This window comes from Bicyclus anynana, chromosome 9, assembly GCF_947172395.1.
Source record: "Bicyclus anynana chromosome 9, ilBicAnyn1.1, whole genome shotgun sequence".
Taxonomy (NCBI): Eukaryota; Metazoa; Arthropoda; class Insecta; order Lepidoptera; family Nymphalidae; genus Bicyclus; species Bicyclus anynana.
In genome coordinates, this window is record NC_069091.1 from 7,402,308 (window position 1) to 7,422,170 (window position 19,863).

At 37.1% G+C, this 19,863-nt stretch overlaps 1 protein-coding gene across 2 annotated transcripts; it reads right to left on the minus strand.

The window, feature by feature from the left end:
- Nucleotides 1-585: 585 nt before the first annotated feature.
- On the minus strand, nucleotides 586-19,200 carry LOC112044837 (non-lysosomal glucosylceramidase). 2 transcript variants are annotated; one of them, XM_052883653.1, is made up of 17 exons: nucleotides 18,974-19,200; nucleotides 18,700-18,887; nucleotides 18,162-18,250; nucleotides 17,464-17,644; nucleotides 15,561-15,723; nucleotides 14,687-14,813; nucleotides 12,003-12,278; nucleotides 10,991-11,111; nucleotides 10,293-10,418; nucleotides 9,337-9,447; nucleotides 8,450-8,564; nucleotides 7,853-7,982; nucleotides 6,563-6,704; nucleotides 5,654-5,869; nucleotides 4,520-4,735; nucleotides 3,394-3,623; nucleotides 586-2,566 (listed from the first exon to the last, which is right to left on the minus strand). In XM_052883653.1, exons 2-17 carry the CDS (start codon nucleotides 18,858-18,860, stop codon nucleotides 2,334-2,336), a joined length of 2,637 nt encoding a protein of 878 aa, XP_052739613.1. In that variant the 5' UTR covers nucleotides 18,861-18,887; nucleotides 18,974-19,200; the 3' UTR covers nucleotides 586-2,333. The 2 variants fall into 2 exon arrangements, with proteins under 2 accessions (XP_052739613.1, XP_023936584.2); XM_024080816.2 differs by having other exon boundaries at nucleotides 6,377-6,704.
- Nucleotides 19,201-19,863: the final 663 nt, after the last annotated feature.

The following is a 19,863-nucleotide window of genomic DNA, read 5'->3' on the forward strand; positions in this document are numbered from 1 at the left end:
CTATTGTCACTCTATATACATTAAATGTACTTGCCATGTCTATACACTAACATAGTTTTTATAAACTATCATGTAGATTAGAAATACTGATTTAAAATACATAATTGATAACTCATGGACTTTCTTTTTTTAAATAATTCTTTCTTTTTCCTATAAACATCCTACTTTGTAAGAAATAAAATTTATTATTGTATTATTATTTATTATTCATTATAAAATTATTAACGAGAATAATTGGTAAAATTAAAAAAAAAACAGTCACTAAAAGCTCACATAGTCTATTGAAAAATATAAAAAATTACTTGACTATAGAAAAGTAAAAAAAATACATTCAGCCGAACGTAGAACCTCCTGCTTTGTGGAAGTCGGTTAAAAAAAAAGTATAAGTCACAAGTAAGCGATGGTTACACGCGTTTGAAGCGACCTACATATTTGACGCAATTTTATTGGTCGATAACTGATATATCGAATATATCGAAATATATCGAATAATATTATTCGATATATTGTGAATGGAAAATTGTCGTAGAGAAACCAGCATGTACGGAAGGTCCGTATTGACATCAATTTATATTTTATTATAAACATAAACTTTAAAAATAATATAATGTTGGAGATAGTAGTCTGGGACGGATATGACGTCGCTCGATTTTGTGTTGACTCGTGCTGAAGCTAGGAGGCGCGACTTAATTCGTAAAAAGTAGGGATTTAGAAAGGGGTAGCGATCAGTTGGCGGGAACGACTTGCGATATAAGGCGCTCGTCGTTCGCTCGGCTTCAGTGTTCTCGTCGAACCGTCCACATTACTTGTCTGTTTGTCCCATGAAGAAATACATATTCTTTATGGGTTACTTGGGATAGGCCGGGGAGAGTGATTTAAGTGGAAAAGTTAACTATCATAGATGTCTTTAACCCTACACCCTACACACAACGTTCACAAGTGCGTGACTTCACTCAAGGTCATTCTGTGCCATTCTAGTGTTTTATTTTGGTTACAGTATGATTTGTTAATTAAGTTGTCCTGACAAATGTTGTGAATCATAACCTTTGGTCGACAGTGGTTTTCTTATTTTTTATAATCCACTTTTGACTCTGATAAAAATAATTGTAAAAAAAATATTGAAATCCCTTTAATTATTTTTTTATATTTGTTAAATGTCAACTGCTCAATTCACTGGTTATTATCATGGGCATGTGTTTAAAAATGTACAGCATCAAATGATTTTACAATCACCCATCCCATTTCAAATAAGCCCTTCAAATAAGGACCATAAAGTACACATGTCATTTCTTAACTTCCGATAAATTAAATTAGAGGAAATTACAAGGAAAGTAATTCTACAAGGTCAGAGGACCTTACCATTTACATGCAATGCATAATTTTATTATATTACTTTAGTATATTAGTGTAAGGGCATTTTATACTTTAGTATTAGGCCATTTATTATATTAATAACTTGATTTTTTTCTAATAAATAAATTTGGGCGTTTTAAGAAATTGTATCTCATAAAATGAAAGCACATTGAGTTTCATTGCAATGATACTTATCAATTGAATAATAATAATCGTCAATAACAAAGATGACTATTATAACAGTAAAACCAGGTTTATGTTGCACTACGGTCAGGCTTCATTTCAATGTGTAAGTTTTGTTAAATAATAATAAAAAAAAACCAAGAAATTAAAAAAAAAAATTATAGCCCCCAACCATATACCTCGCGGGCAGGGTTTCTGTTAGAGAAACGTCTCATTAGTGCGTTGCGTTACGTCACTGCAACGGATCAACGCATTGTCACACCTGCGTTGCGACTACGGACGAAGCACAGTCAGTTTCAACAATAAAACAAGTGAATTCAACCCATCAGCACGCACCGCTGCGTCGCAGTTTGGATCGTGTCACGTTGCAAGAACCAGCTCATGACTAAGGGCCCTATATGGGGTCGAAACTAGTCGAAATACTCCGAAGTGTATCACGTGAGTTTTAGCCGTGTTTCACAATAAATTAATATGAATAACACTCACGATAGTTTAAATTCTAAAATAAAACACTGTATGTCGTCACAACGGCGTCTCAACGCCGTTGAAACGTCACTGCGACGATGCAACGCTTTAATGTGGCATGTCATTTAAAATATATGAAAACAACGACGCAACGCACTGATGAAGTATCGCGATAATGCGTTTTAATAACTACTTCGAGAACATTTGTTATTAGTTATTATATATAGGTAAACATAAAAATCACTTGGCACATCAGAACTTTTGAAGGAGAGATATGAGGATATTAATATTATTAACTTTTAAGTCTTGTGTTTGATAGACATTTGTTAGCACTATAAGTTGTTCTCTTTGGCGTGGTGCGGTTGGCCATTGTTGACAGGCGCGGGGGGGCATGGCCTGGCCAATATGGCCTGGTACATCGACCATATGGCCAGCGGCCGCATGTAGGCCACGGAGCGATGGTTACCATTTTCGTATAGAGCCTCCGGCGTTTCGAACGCTAATCCCATTTTCATCAGCGTATTGTACAACCCGCCTGCCGTTACGAAGGCCTGCTCGTGCATTCCTGGAAACGAGAGAACAATTTGAAAATGCAGAGGATAAAGTATAAACATCATAGCACACACACTATCAATAGGCACTTTTCAGGTGGCCCAAGATGTGCGCCACGAGATATAGAAAAACATATTGTCGAACAGCAATGAATTAAAGGTTCATCTAAAAATTTATCTTTCTTTCTTTTTCTGAAGTGAAATGACTTTATTCTCTTTACGAACTTTTTTAACATATTTTATTATTTTGTGGGTGTTGTGTATACTCCTTCTTTTAACCTCAAAACCCTACTCGCTAAGTTAAAAGATCGAAGATAGTGTAGAACTAACTCTCCCTCGCGTCGTGCAAACTTCCAATAGTTGACAATTTTTGCGTCGACCCAAAAGACTCAAAGCGATTCAAGATTCGAACAGGAAGCGCCTTTTTACACTCCAGGACTTAGTCGAGCTCTTCGAATCGAGTAGTGTACTTAACGGTTAGTAATCAGTGAAACTCTACCTACAAACAGCTAAAGTGGAAATGGACAGAGCATATAATAAGAAACAGGAAAAATTGTTCAGATTAACAACAGAATGATATCCGAGAGACAGCAAAAGAAATAGAGGCTCAGAAATATGTCAAGAATATAGCGGGTCCAACAAGGACTCGTACCGTAAAACACAGGACATAGTAGAAATCGTTAGAGGATGCCTTTGTCGGAAGACAAGCTGAACCAAAATGACGACCATGTGCTGATAATTAACTTGGGAAAATTGAAATTTAATCTAGATATAAAAATAATCAAAACAGCAATGAACAGCAATTTATTCTTTTTTATTTTAATTATTTATCCTTCCTTACCTTCATAGATCATGACAGCGGCGAGTCCATAAGTGACCCCGGTCCAGACCTCCTCGCTCTGCAGCGCAGTGGTGTCGACGTGTCCGCGCGTTCCACGCACGAACCCGTTCACAGCGCCCATGCGACCGTTCAGGAAACGCATCACGTTGTTCTCGTATATAGTGTGCAGCGCTTTCTTTACGTTCTCCTCCGGGAACACGTGATCCGTCCAACCGGACGAACGGAGGAACCTGGATAAGTAAATCTTGTAAGACAATCGACATTATCAGCCTATACAGATGTAGAGTACAGAGCTTTTCTTTTTTCTAAGAAATGTTCAGTAATGACAAATTGTAGGGAAGTTAGTGGTGTTAAACCCCGCGTTTATAGCATGGAATTCTAAAATTCCACATTTTTAATTCGTACAGCATAAATTTGGAATACCCTCCCGGCGTTTGTGTTACACTTATAATTTAAACACCTTCAAAGCAAGAGTGAATAGACATCTTCTGGGTAAGCGCGCTCCAACTTAGACCGCATTAATGCTTACCATCAATCAGGCTTAATTGTAGTCAAGCGCTAGCCTATATTACATAAAAAAAAATAATGTTAAGCCGTCTAATCCGCTCCTCATCGTTAGCATCTGATATAATCAAAAAGTTAAATCGTTAAACATCATTATCACCCTAGAACCCTTAAGCTGCATTTTTTGCATTAGTGCCGTTGTGTCGCTAAGCTATATATCTCCTCTAATATATGTGACCTGGTTCTGCAGTACGCAGATAATAATGGTCGATTAAAATTGCTGATAATAATGAATAATTTTGATTGATGATTGAGATAAACATATGTGCCGTCACTTAAAATAAAAAACGGCCAAGTGCATGTTGTTCCGTAGATAAAATTAACCCTTTAAACCTTGAAAATAAACAAATAGATCCCTTAATTGAAAAATAATTTCTGTCACACGTACAATATCCAACGATACCTTACATTGTGAGATACACGAAAAGAAAATTTTCTTAGTTTACACGTAGGGAATAATCCCCAAAATTTATCACTTGATTGGCGTAATTATAAGGACATGGTGCAACTATAAGTGTTCCTTGTTGACTATGTAGCTCTAAAAAGTGTTCCCCAAACTTACCAATGGCCAGCCAACTGGTCTGCCATGACCACGTCCCTGTTAGAGGGTTTAGTGTCGAACCGATAAAACGTGCCGTTCCACAGCTTATTCTCGAAGGAGCTGCGGGCTTGCTCCAACATCTTCGAGAACTCTCTCTCGTCCTCCTCCAGACCGAGGATGCGGGCCATTTGGTGCACCGCGCTCACTGCCGCCACCCATAACCCACCGCAGTACGCGCTGAAATGTGCAATGTTATTGAAATTAGATTAGGGGACGTGGAATTCAGTTTTTCACAAATCCCGTGGGAAACATGAATTTTTCCGGGATGAAAAGTAGCCTATGTGTTAAGCCAGAGTAAAATTGATTTCCATTCCAAATTTCACCCAAATTGCTTCAGTAAGGAACACACATAATATTAGTGCTAGAATGCTCATGCAACCGTAGGTCAGGGTTTCAGAGCGAAGAACATCCTTACATATAGTGTATCAAGCATTAGTGTTTTCTGTATCTAACCTTAATCCATAAGTCAAGGATAAGCTTCTTGAGGTGTTAGTCGAAGCTTTTCGCTATTAGAACATTGTCTAAAACTTTCTTTTAGATCAAGAATGCTTATGATTGACTTAACATTTTAGATGGTGGATCCCCCGATTTCAATAAGCCCTTCACCGCTCCTGTCCCATTCAACGCCGCGCCACAGAATCGCCGCACACACAGGATACATGATACAGCTCCGTGAGGTACTGCCGCAAGTTCTATGAGTAATTAGCATGCAACAGAAACACACTGTACCTCGGTCCTGTCATGACCCAGGCGTCGTAGGTCTGGACGGGGAATCCTCCGTTCTCAATGAGCCCGTCGCCGTCCCTGTCCCATTCGACACCGCGTCGCAGCAGCGCCGCGCACGCAGGGTACAGCTCCGTGAGGTACTGCCGCGAGTTCTATGAGTAATTAGCATGCAACAGAAACACACTGTACCTCGGTCCTGTCATGACCCAGGCGTCGTAGGTCTGGTCGGGGAATCCTCCGTTCTCAATGAGTCCGTCGCCGTCTCTGTCCCATTCGACGCCGCGTCGCAGCAAGGCCACGCACGCAGGGTACAACTCCGTGAGGTACTGCCGCGATGAGTAATGAGCAGACAACAGAAACACACTGTACCTAGGTCCTGTCATGACCCAGGCGTCGTAGGTCTGGTCGGGGAATCCTCCGTTCTCAATGAGCCCGTCGCCGTCTCTGTCCCATTCGACACCGCGTCGCAGCAGCGCCGCGCACGCAGGGTACAGCTCCGTGAGGTACTGCCGCGAGTCCCACACCGCTACCGCTGGCTCTCGAGTCTCTATCCGCTCCCCGCACTCCTCTACCACCTCTGAGCTCCTGTAACAACACGTTAACATCAAACAATCACAAATTATTATCAAAAGCTTACAATTTATTTTTATGTTTGTTAGATTTTACAATGATAGAATGATATCAATTCAGTGTTGTAATGAAACAAACACTAAACCGGCAAATGCTTGTCGTTCAATGCGCAGAGTAGTTATGCAATACAAAAAACGATGAAAAATTCTTCCTCACTTTGCATGTAAGAAAGGAACCCAAAAAAAAAATAGACGAAATTAATATACATATCCATACTAAATTTTATCTTTCTAGTTTTAACAAACTCTGAGTTATCTTAGTGACTGAGTTATCCGTAACTTATCTGAGGTGATAACATGCGACTAGTGAAGAGAAATATAGTCAAAATTTCGTCCAATGGTGTTGTTCCAGTCCCATCTTTTTCGTACCAAAGCAATGAATAGCAAAATAGCAGTATGATTTTTATCTATTTCTCTTCATGAAATTATCACATATGGTGAAGATCTAAGGATCGTTACGTACCTGTAGAGTAAGTCTAATATATCCGCGACGCCGTTCGGGCGGTCGGGCGGCGCGGGCGACGGCTCGGGCGACTGGTCGGGCGAGCGGTCGGGCGAGCAGTCGGCGTCAGCCTGGCCAGTGGCGCGCGAGTACAGGTCGTCCTCAGTACCGGCCCGCACGTCGTCTATGAAGGCCATGGAGCGGTACCTCTCGTTGCCGAAGGGCGCGCTGTGCGCACGCAGCAGGCGGTAGTCGCGCATCGCTTGCAGGATGAACTTGAGGTTGAGGTCGCGCCATTCCGACACGTCGTGGATGTTGTACGCGTTTATTTGCGTGAATGGGAGACCATCTGAATAAGAATTCAAAACATTTTTGAAGTTTCTTTAGGCGCATGAGGGTATGCAACGGAAGTGTCGAAAAAGGGAGAGAGAGCGATCGAGACCGATTGAGAGAGAGTAAGACAGGGCGAACGTAGCATGAAGCAACTAGCCGTGGAGTGAGAGTAGGGAGCAAGCAAGTGAGAAAGATTGAGAGAAAAGTGAGACAGAGCGAACGTCGCGCACGCACAGTGCTATGGAGTGAGAGGTGGGAGAGAGCTAGTGAGAAAGAAAGAAGAAAGAAGTTTCACTTCTGACATGTGTACTTTGTACGCACGCATTTTCTTTTATACTATGTATTGTAGTGGTCGACGACAACACGTTGCTGCCTTCCTAATGAATTGGATGATGTCAAAGGACTATACTGGACAAAAAAATTGTGTTTAGAAACGCATATCTTTACAGGGTGATGCCGAGTATTTTGCGTAACTTCAAGGTGTTGACAAGTCCACTTATAGGAACCGAAATGCATAACATTTTTTTTTAATTAAAAAAAAACTTTATATGTTTTCATCATCATATCAGCCGATGGACGTCCGTTGCAGGACATATGCCTTTTGTAGGGACTTCCAAACATCACGATACTGAGCCACCTGCATCCAGCGAATCCCTGCGACTCGCTTGATGTCGTCAGTCCACCTGGTGGGGGGTCGACCAACACTGCGCTTACTAGTGCGGGGTCGCCATTCCAGCACCTTGGGACCCCAACGTCCATCGGCTCTTCGAACTATGTGCCCCGCCCATTGCCACTTCAGCTTCGCAACTCGTTGAGCAATGTTGGTGACTTTGGTTCTTCTGCAGATCTCCTCATTTCTGATTCGATCAGCAGAGATACCCCTAACATAGCTCATTCCATCGCCCGCTGTGTGACTCGGAGCCTTCTTATGTTTTCATACAAAGTAGTAATTTAAACAATTTCGACTATCCATGTAACACTTTATCTATCCTTGCATTTTAATAGTAATCGTAGTGGTAAGACTGTCGATATCGACGAGATATTGCAACTTCGCACTTCACTAGAAAGCTACTTCATGACATTTATCAATGAATAAGTTTGGCCAGGTCATAATATAAGGATGCGATATAAGACTGACGCATACCATATTAAGTTATAACTTACCCGGATCGCCCAAGTCGTGTGGAACTGTATCTTTCACTTTAAATTTGCAGGATTTACCGTCGTATAGCGATTGTCTAAGCTTGGTGCTCTCTAGCGCTATCGAGTCACGGTACATATATTGTAATACCACCTACAGAAATATAAAATAATTATTATTTATAACATATTTTGCAAAACAAGCTTGATACATAACAAATACATAAAATTAATTGCTCTAACAACAAGTATTCACCAAGACTTTAAAATAATTCAGAAAGTCAGTTTAAGTAAATCTATCTAGGTATATATTATTCAGTATTTTTTATATTGTTACAATATTTATTACATAAAGTAGGATGTGAAACAGCAGATAACTTGATAAAAAAAAATTAAAATACTCTTATGTCTCTATTATAAAACTCACTTCTCTCGTTTTATAAAATGCACTTGTATTTTAATAGCCCCCATTATGCAACAGTTTCATAATCTAGGCTCAAATCTTTCTTAATCTTTAAATGAAAAAAAAATCCTTTGCCAGCAAAAATGACTTGTACTTGCTGATTTAGCTGAAGAAGAATTTAATTAACTGCAAATTATAATTCCAATAATTATAATTACCTGCAAATTGGGCCACAACTGCGCTAACGCGAAAGATGCGTAAAAATGTACATCATACGTATTGTACATTCTATACTCGTGGCCTTCCAAGTATCCGAACACACCAAATTCGTGTCTGCAATAAATAAATAAAACTAGAGAAAATGTATTTCTCCTCGTTATTTAGATGACCTAATATGAAAAGAGAGAAATAGACTAATGTCAACCAATAGCAGCGCATTCAGGGATACCGCAGTTGGTTGACATTTTGTCTATTTCTCTTCAAGAGATATGTTGTTGTTAGTAGTCGCTTGCTAAGACTAACAGACCGTTATTTACACTAATAACTAAAAAGTGATGATACTATAGGACTATCAGTAGGCCTAAGATGTGCACAATCCCGAGACGAGAGAAACAGAAATGTCAACCTATAGCGGCGGAGACGGAAATATCACTCTACCTTTCATTTTGTTTATTTCTCTTCAAGAGATATGTTTTCGGTCGCTTGTTAACCTAGAAAGTGATAATACTATACGACTATCAGAGGGCTAAGAATGTGTACAATATATATTTCTTTCAGAACTTAAAAATCATGTATTTTTAAAATTTTCCAAACGTCAAAAACGCTGTCGTCTATTTTGTGACGTCACAATGTTACTTGATGTACTAAAAGTCATAATAAATATATAATAACTAATATTTTTGTCCGCACAGTTGAAATATAGACCACCATGGCCGACAGCGTTTTGGCTCGTATTGTCAAATAAATATTTAAAAATTGAAATTTTTATGTAATCACGCCTCAATAACTATGATATTTTTTTTCAATCTAGTAGAACGATAATGATAAATTTAAGACCATTTTATAAAAAGTGTCAACTAGCCTATTAAGAGTAGTATAAACTTACCTCGGGTCAGTCTCAGGGAATTCGTCGGAGACGTCGAACCAAATAGTCCCACCGTCTGCTATGAAGTAAAGCTCATTCATTAAGGCACTTTTTAACCAGTCTGGTATGTTACTGGAAAAGAAAAAAAAATCTTGTAACCCAAACACTCAAATCAAAACACGCTAAAATAGAACAGAGCTTTATATCTTAACTAGCTGACGCTGCGCGGTTTCACTCGCGTGGTTTCCGTTCTCGTAGGAGTGCGGGGATAATATATAGCCTATAATCTTCCTCGATAAATGGGCTATCTAACACTGAAAGAATTTTTCAAATCGGACCAGTAGTTCCTGAGATTAGCGCGTTCAATCAAACAAACAAACAAACTCTTCAGCTATATATTATTTATTATATAGCTATATATTATAGTATAGAAGTATAGATATAGATAATAATGGACGCCAGCAACTGCTTTTTTCACAAATTCCGCCGGAACCATGGATTATCCAGGTACAATATTTTTTTAATATTAAATAGAGATGGATTATACTTTGTGTGAGGTGATAGTCAGATCTTTATGACGTTTCGGAACATCATGCGTTACTCTGCGCAATATAAGATTTTAGGTATCACCGGTTGTGTAGGGGCGCGGCAGCTTGGGCATCACTCCGTGCGTGGCTCCCACTCACCCGAAGTCGCCTTACACGTCTTGATTAGCGTGAATTATGGTTGATTGCGTAGATTTAGCGTGTTTTATGATCCGATTTTATAAAATTTTCAATGATTTCACATCTTCATCTTCGAGCTACCACAGGTCACGCGTCTAAACTTTTGTTTAAAATTGTACCACTGTCACTAAAATTTTGGTTCAACTTTATTGCCGGGGTTTATACCTACCTGTTATTTAGTATAGGGTCTTGTACGTCTGTACACACAACCAATTTTGGTTAAACTTATTTGGCCGGGGTTTACAGACCTACCTGTTATTTAATATAGGGTCCTGCCACTCTGCGAGTTGCTTTTCCCAATTCCCATAATTCCTAAGAGCGTACGCAGCTATGCTGGCACCCGCTATTCCATCACTACCAAAATACTTTGTATAATATCTGAAAAACATGAAAAAACTATTTTACTTTCTTTTATTTATTCTTTATCCTATAGTAATTATTATAAACACAACAGCATCGTCTTAAACCTAATTCATATTATTATTTTTGAACCGACAGCTTTATTTTTTTTTTTTACTTTTTTTCTTCTATAATTATTTTGAGAATAGCTGACGCCGCGCGGTTTCACCCGCGTGGTTCCCGTTACTGTAGGAATACGGGGTTAAATATATAGGGCTTTCTAACAGAAGTGACATTGACTTCAGAAGTGGGATAAAGAACTTGTACCCAATAGTAAAAGCTAGCTACTATAGCATAGCGATACCTTATACTCTAGACATATCCCACTTCTGATTTTAGCAAACTCAGGATTCTGAATTATAAACTTTGTTCGACAATTGGAGTTTTTTTTAAATCCGAACCCGAGTTTGCTAAATAGATATTAATGAAATGGAACAACAGCTTTATATGCTTATCGAGAAATAATGTTAAGTTAAAATTAGCCCAAAATTACTAGCCCGGCCCCAGTATTCTTAAATTACTTTTCACTGTATAGATATCAAATGCAATACCTTTTATGTATCTTTGAGTCCTTATATTTTATAATAGGCATGTCCCATACAAGACAAAATTCAGTTGAACTGCATCCCCCTGGATCCAAAGATATTGTGCTCGATAAAGCTATAGAATCATCTAAAAAAAAACAAAAAAGTATGGTTTTGTCAATGAGCAAAGCTAATTTAAAATATTTTGACACTAGCAGACTATACATACTAATGCTGATAACGTAGCTCTCCATTGGTGAAATAATTTGTAAAATCGATTGAGTAGTTTCAGAGCCTATTCATAGCAAACAAATGAAATCTGTCTTCTTTATAAATAAATTTTACAATTATTGCGGAAAGAAAAAGGAATTAATTTCTTCTACAATCATACTATAGTCTGGCAAGTTGATGACACTCCCGTGATATACGTGCAACGGGGGGAAAAGACTGCGCGGGTGTGAAATCGTGCGTGCGGGGAAGTGAGGTGCATCAATCGTGGGTTTTTCATTCATCGCTACACGCCCCCCGGCCCGCGCGAACCACCGGGAGTGTTACGAACAAAGTTGCCAAGCAATAAGCGCGTATGGATAAAAGCACTAGCGGCGCCCTAACGATATTTTATACTATAGACTTGTTACGTGCCTACAAAATACCACTGCAACTGCAAAAAGTGAGCTAACTTTAGCTAATCCACTGAGCGCACACATGCACAATTTTATGTTTAATTCCATTATATATTAATGTACTCGTTTATAAGTTTTTAAAGTTTCTAAACACACAACTCGACATTGTATATGTATATTTAGGTATAATTTGTCTAAATAACATTCGTTACTATGCGACTCATTGAATTGCGATCAATTAGCCGCTTTTGTTCGCCTCAGTTTTGACGCGCTAGTGACATAATTATCTCTATTATAAATTTTTTTGTGGTGCCCCCAATCCACGATTTTTATTTTCATGGTCAGGCTAAACAAATACAGACAAACTTTCATCATTCATAATATTAGCAGGATCATGAATTCATGACACTACTCACTTTTGTAAATCTTTTTACTTTTCTCCTTTTCATTCTTATTTTCAGTAACCTTCGCCGATTGGTTGGGATCCGGTTCCAGCTTGCCATGTTTCTTTAAACACTCCCAAACGTAACCAGAAGTTTTAGCTGAGTTCCATAGACAATATGCCTCGTGAATGGTCTCGTTTTCGTGTTTCTTCTTGGCTATGGTGAAGGTGCATGGTTGGTCGGCTATTTTTTGTTCCAGCGTAACACCGCACGTAAGTTCTTCAGCATATCTTTCTAAATCTAACTTGCCTGAAAAATAAAACATAAATTAACTAACTTATTATTATAGGTATAAAATATACTCATTAGGATTATATTATTATACTGTAGGAAATAGTAGTCTGAGATGGATGTGACGTCGCTCGATCTCGTGTTGGTATTTAGATTTACGATCCGTAACGTGTTGGAATTTAGAGCGGTGTAGCGATCGGATGGCGGGAACGAATTGCGATATAAAGCGCACGTCGTACGGTCGGCTTTAAAATGCGCGTGTCGTCCGTCACACATTTCTTGTAGTGTAATTGTGAGTGGAAAAGGGGAGTGTTAAATAGTTTTAAAGTCTTTAACCCTACACACAGCGTTCACAAGTGCGTGACTCCACTCAAGGTCATTCTCTGTCATTCTAGGGTCTTATTTAGGTTACAGTTCGATTTGTTAATTAAGTTGTCCTGACACATATTGTGAAACCTTTGTTCAACTTTGGTTTTCTCATTGTTAAGTCTACTTTTAAAGCTTCTGCTAAAACTACCATATACCATATTGTTACACCTAACCCTGGTGGCGACCAAGTGACGAAAAATGGACAAAATGACGTGCCAATGCGGCGGAGTTGTCCCAGTCCCATCTATATTTCTTTCCAACGCAATGAAAGTGAGAGCGGTATTACAGGTTGGGCTGGCTATTGGCTGGAGTTGGTCTATTGCTCTGCAAAACATATGTCGTTGGTCGCATGTGATCCTGGCCGATTTAACCAGGGCAGCGAATCTCGACTTAATACCAGACATCCATTAACTTTCTTTTACTTACATAATATATTTCAGTAAATTCTCTCCATAGTTCTACTTTCTACTTACGGTTACGGATCACGACTTAAACAAATTCTAGTGGGCCTTTTATGCGCGTCATTAGATAAAAGCGTACCTCATAATTATAGAACCAACCTATAAGTCTTCTTTGCAAGTTATTTTAAGTAGCAACCCAAAGTTGCTAAAAGAGCAAGTCATCTGTCACAATAATCATCATTAGCCTCTCATACTATTGGGTCAAAAAAATCCTCACTCTAAATTTTTCTTAATTCGAAGTAAAGAGAACCAAAAAATATCCTAAAAGATCTTTATCTAAATCTCAAGTTGTACATCATATCTATGTCGAAACAATGCCAATAATCGAAAATAACATTGTCCACTTGACTTATCAATAAAATGCACAAGTTCATGATTGTAAGATATATATAGTCTTATCTTTAAAAAAAAATATACTGCTACAATGTTGACGTAATTTAACCGCTCAGTAAAATCATGATAATGAAAACACCTGCAATATTTCCCTATTAACATAATACCCAATGCCATTGCATAAAATACTCTACTACAAAGGAAATAAACAACAAAATCGATCGGTCAAAATTTTTACAATAAACCATTCATGCTTGATAGTTGATAACCAATTCGATAATTAAATCGTTGGTCGGTCGGTAATTAGCATAATTACGTGTAAAGATTACGCTATAGAGCGTGGGTTTGAGTAAGCACTGTTAGTTGTTACACATCAATTGTACCTAGGCTGGAGATTTGCCAATTTTCGAAGGACTATTTTCGTACGTTGCAAACAAACAGATTTGTTGCATTTTTTAATTACCGCGATCGTACCACATTTAACTGAGTATACGTAAGTAGGTCGTTGCTGAATATAAAATTGATTCCCAATGCCGATATGATGATTTCGATGTCTTTATCCGCTTTAATTAATGATAATTAAACTATAGATCGGTTTATGTCCTTACAAAAGCACCGCAAAAAGTGATCCGAATAATAGGATACAAAACAAGAACAGGAATTAAAGACAAAATTGTGGAAATTGTGCGCTCAAATTTCCACAATTTTGTCTTTAATTCCTTTATTTATTTATGTATATATAGTTTTTACACTTCCAGAACACACAAGTCGACATTGTAGAAGATATTTAGGTATTATTGTTTTAAATAAAGTTCGTTGTTGATCACAACTAACATTGAGATATGGAAATTTCCTCTTTTGAGCGCCGCTTTTTTCATGACACATCTAACAGTATTTATTGACCTTAATAGTGATCTCGTTACAGGGGAGTTTGGAGTTTGGAATCAGCTTCAATGCATCATTTTTAGATGTAAATTATATTATGATGATCGGGATTGACGACTTGAGGGATGATTCATTCATTCATTCATCATTTATTCAATTGAATGTTTGTTACTCTTTCACGCCTCGGCTACTGAACCGAATCACTTGAAATTTGAAGTAGAGATAGACTATAACCTGGATTAACACATATGCTATTTTTTACCACTAAAAAATTAATGGTTCCCGAGGGATTTGTGAAAAACTAAATTCCACGCGGACAAAGTCGCGGCCGTCAGCTGATAATGATTAATGTCCTTAGTATTATATTGTGGTACTTACCAATATTTTTCTTTTTATTTGGTTCCCCGAGAACCTCTGTCCATGTGAAGGTGATGCTGACATCGCGGTGTTCGTTGCTGACGTTTTTAGCTGTAAATACAAATACGGCGCACGGCAAGCTGCTGTCCTGGAAAACAAATCCCACTTTATTACAAATTACGTGTCTTTTTGGCGCGTTTCGAGTGTATTATTTTTAAAGAATCCAACCATACCAATTCTTTTTATATGCAGATTACTAACGCATAAAATTTTGCAATTCGTTTTGCAGCTGATTTTAAATTTTTCTTTGTAGGTAAGTATAATTGATCATAACATAACCAACGTATAAATATTGTATGTGTACTTATATAGGTACGCGAATGTGTAATGTACTGTACTTCTGTATCATCATCATTATCAACCCATATTCGGCTCACTGCTGAGTTCGAATCTCTCTCGAAATGAGAGGGGTTAGGCCAATAGTCCACCACGTTGGCCCAATGCGCAATTGCAAATGCAATTGGCAGACTTCACTCACGCAGATAATTAAGAAAATTCTCTGGTATGCAGGTTTCCTCACGATGTTTATCCTTCACCGTTTTGAGACACGTGATATTTAATTTCTTTAAAATTAAATACTAATTGTAATGTTGAAAAATTGAGAAACTATTTTAACAAACTTTTTGTTAGTTGATTTTTTTTTATTCTAGTTAGCCCTTGACTACAATCTCACTTGATGGTAAGTGATGATGCAATCTAAGATGGAAGCGGGCTAGCTTGTTATAGGAGGAGTCTACACGACATCATGCCGGAACGCTAAACTAAACGATTGGCGGTACGTCGATGCATTAAAAACCATGAATGAAGTTATTAGCAACTAATTAATTGAACTAACCTTATAGTTATGGGGTATGACAGGCGTTATCTGACGACAAACCAACTTGATGCCATACTTTGTGAGATCGTAAGTCGTCCAAGCTCTAGGATATAATGCAGTGTATTCACAGTCAGAACCATTTATGTTCCATTCCCATGACTGAGGTGCTTTCTTAGGTTTGCTACAATGGTAATAATAGTAGATTGTTATACAAGGGGCTAAAAAGACCCATTATTTACGAGGTATTTTTAGGGCTAGAGACAAAGGCGAGGGCCGCCTAAATAGAAACCGAGTTTATAATGGGTTTAGCCCCACGTGTTACACTCTGCTTTTCACTACGATTGCGAGAAAATAAAATATAGTACTCATAACAGACGAAAATTAAAAAAAGAAAATTACTTTAGCCCCTAGAGCCTGAAATGCTTGTTTAGCCCCGCTGTGGGATTTTTGAGCAAGAGTAGTGAAAAATATATTTTAACCAGTGGTGTAGCGTGCCTTTGAGAGACCCTGTATCAAAATTAATCGAGGGCCACAATAGGTAAAAATTAAGGGTAAAGATTTATCACAAAATAAACAAAAACGCTGCCTTAAAATAAAATATGACAGTACTAAACCTATAGGATGTTCCAACTTTTGAGTGAATAATAAATTTGAGTAAATATTTTACTTTTGTTATTTTGTTTTAAAGTGAAACTATCTAGGTAGTGTTATGTTTTCCGGGAAGTACCTGAGTAAGTGAGATTGTAGATTACATGCTACTATTTTTTGCGTTTACACGTAAGGGCCCCTGAAGTCCGGGGCACTACACTATAACTTGGCAACTTCGTACGTAAAATTCAGAGTTAATAGGCTACTAGGCAAGTGTACTCAAACTTAGACTTCATCACTTTTTTCTATCAAAATTGTAGTTATAGCAAGTCAATTATAAAAAAAAACAGGCAAGTCCGAATCAGACTCGCCCACAAAAGGTTCCTTGCCATTATCTATAAAAACGTTTGTTGTATGGGAGCCCCTAAAATATTTATTTTCTTCTGTTTTGGATTTATTATTGTAATGGCGTCATCATTTATGAAAATTCTATCACTGCTCATGACATACAGCCTTATGAAAGATTGACAGCAGAGATGAATGGACGGACAGCATAGTTTTAGTGATAAGGTCACGTTTTACCTTTTGGATACAGTACTGAACCCTAAAAAACCAACATTATTCTACAATCGCTATTGTAATCAGTAAAAGTCCTGCATTACTATGTACTACTACTTTATTAGTGAAATCTGTATCTGCATAACAATTATTTCCACAGTACACATAACAATTGCATGTTGTTTATAAATATATTTCATGTTTTGTTGCTTAGCACACAATCATTAAATTTCCATATATACAGACTGCAATGTAAAAGCCTCAATAGCTCTACGGTAAAGAAGCCGGACTCATCACCAAGGGGTGGTGGATCAATCCATGCTTTGCTGGACTATTGTCATACCCACTCCTAATACAGTCATTCCTGACTAGTTGGGGAATAGGACTATTTATCATAATATTTAAAAAGATATGGCATTCAAAAATATGCCATTCATCAGCAACTGACTGAAATCATTTGCAGGACTGACATGGGTTTCCATGTTATATATTTTTGTGAAAAGCAAAATTAATGTTAAAAGTAAGAGGCCCTTTTTATAATTAAGTACACCTCTGTCTAATGGCCAGTATAGCTAGCATGCCACTAACAACACATCTTGTGTATACCAACCAATAGTAGTATAGAAGTCCCAATCTCATCTCTTTCTTCCCAACACAGTGCAAGAGATAGAGATATTTCTGATTTTAGGCTTCTATTTTATAAGTGTTATAACATTAACTTAACAACTTAATTACTACAAAAATCATTACAAAAGACAATAGATAAACAACTTACTTATATGTAGATAAAACTGACTGGAAAATGGTTTCTTTATTGGCATCTCTGATGTTTACAATAAACTGGCATTCTGGGACTGTGACATATTCATAAAGGCCAGGGTACAATTGGAAACGACAGAATTCCCCTTTAAATCCCCTGCCGATTGTGCCACCCCCTATGCCTCCAATGGGACAACCTTAAAAGGTCAACAGATTTAATTGGAGTTTTATACACATGAAATTTAATCAGAAACAAACTCTAAGACATCAAAGAAGCAATATCCGGATTAAATTTTAATCTAATTAAAAATTTACATTTATATTTTCAATACACTATAGCTTGTATTTGCATTGTTGGTCCAGTGGTTATCACAAGTGGAATCAGATTCCTGGGTTCCTTCCAAAAAATTCCCAACCCAGAGTTGGGAAGAAACAAATTGTTATAGATAAAAAATAATCATATTAAAAAAGTTCGAGTGAAAATTTTCCAATAGATTTCCGAGTGTTAAAAAAGTATAATCTAAGTAGGTAGTAAAAAAGTTATTACAAAGCAGTAAACTTCTCTGAACAAGGTTGCATAAACTGCTATAAAACTTTTATGTTCTAACAATTTTCAATATGTCTGTTATAATAAAAAAAATTCTTAGCCATTAATAGCTATAATGTAGGTTTTACTTACTTATTAAAAAATATTACTAATTACATGTGACATACCATACATCCTTTGAGCAGAAATCATATGAACATAATCCATTATAGGCCGTCTTTTTTGTATTTTCTTTGCTAAGTAATATTTAAAATACCTAGAAGAAAATTATTTATTTACAAATTCAAATTTTTAATACACATAGTAAAATTTTTAATAATGGTAAAAAAAACCCCACCAACATTCTATGTAATGATTCGTACATTAACTACAAAAATCAAATATATATAAAAAGTTTGTCATTGTTTGTGGTCATACTCCTCTGAAACAGCTAAAGTAATTTATTTCTTTAAATGGTAAGAGAATATACACACTATTCTTTTTCACAATTTTAGTAGTTTTATAAGTAAGAAACATAATAAATAGCAGAACAGTGTATATGGGGTCATATAAACATTATCTTCTGAACCAATTATACAGTATGTAAAAATGTGTATTAAGATGAATCAGCTATATTAGTACCCATATCACAGGTTACCTTTACTTTGGAGCTGGATAGTGATATTGTGTGTATTGTCTGAATATATTTATTTATTCTGAACTAACCTTGCTGAAAGAGGCATCATTTCAAAGATTTGTTTGGGTCTGGGTATGATCAGTTGCTTGCTTTTAAGTGGAAATTCATGATTTAACATAAGTTTGAGACCAAATTTAGGTGGCTCATCCATATCCGCACCAATTTGATCACCAGTAGTCTCACTGTCCATCTTTGGATGTTATAAAATTAAATAAACCTGTAATGATAATAATTACACGTTTTTTGTGCAAATTTATATTAATATTAAAAGATAACTTATCATTTTATCAGTTGTTGGTGTACCTCTAACTTCCCGATGGATAGATTGTTACGTATTGTAATAACAGCACCTGCACAGCCGGTGATTTACTGTATTTTTGCTTTACAATTTATTTATTGGTAGCTTCGACGTTACGCTAACATGAAACTAGCAGTGAAACTGAAAAGTGAAAAGAAAATCCTGAAACCTTGAATTCTTGAAAAATGTTGAAAACTTGAAACAAATCTACCGATTGACATTTCTGACAATGACAAACACATGACAAATGACAAGTGTTTTTTTTTATTGAACTCTGACTTCTAGCTTTTACGGGCCTAATAGTATATTATCTATGAGCCTAATGATAAAATGAAAGTATATTCGAAATTTACTTAGATGACTTTTTTACACAACAATAATGGCCGACTATGAATCAAAGACAATCAGTAGGGTTGAGAAGTTAACGGCGGGCATCGGAACGATATCAAGTAGGTATCGTTATAACTGAAATACCTAAACTAAAACATCCGTTACTATACTACGTTATCTTAAAAGGGAACGTATAGTAACGTTTGTCGGTTGTGTGCATTTTAAGAAATTAAATATCACGTGTCACAAACGGTGAACGGTGCACGGTTTATGCCTATGGGTACGCGTGGTTAAGAAATGGGGTAATCTTTTTTTATTATTATTATAAATATACTTAAACAATACACATCACTATCTAGCCCCAAAGTAAGCATACAGAGTAGATTGTGTTATGGGTGCTAAGATAGTTGATATTATAGTATTAATATACAATTATATACTACATATAAATACTTATACACACTCATGCTCATCACACAAATATTTTCCAGTTGTGGGAATCGAACCCACAGCCGTGGATGCAAAAAGCAGGGTCACTACCCACTGCGCCACGCGGCCGTCTCTT

Excerpts from the sequence above, each read along its gene's own strand:
- LOC112044837 (XM_024080816.2), bottom strand. The coding sequence starts at position 18,860 with ATGGACAGTGAGACTACTGGTGATCAAATTGGTGCGGATATGGATGAG. Across the intron at positions 15,724-17,463 it reads TCAGTTTTATCTACATATAA|CAAACCTAAGAAAGCACCTC; the intron begins GTAAGTTGTTTA and ends TTACCATTGTAG. Across the intron at positions 10,419-10,990 it reads GACTCAAAGATACATAAAAG|ATATTATACAAAGTATTTTG; the intron begins GTATTGCATTTG and ends CATGTTTTTCAG.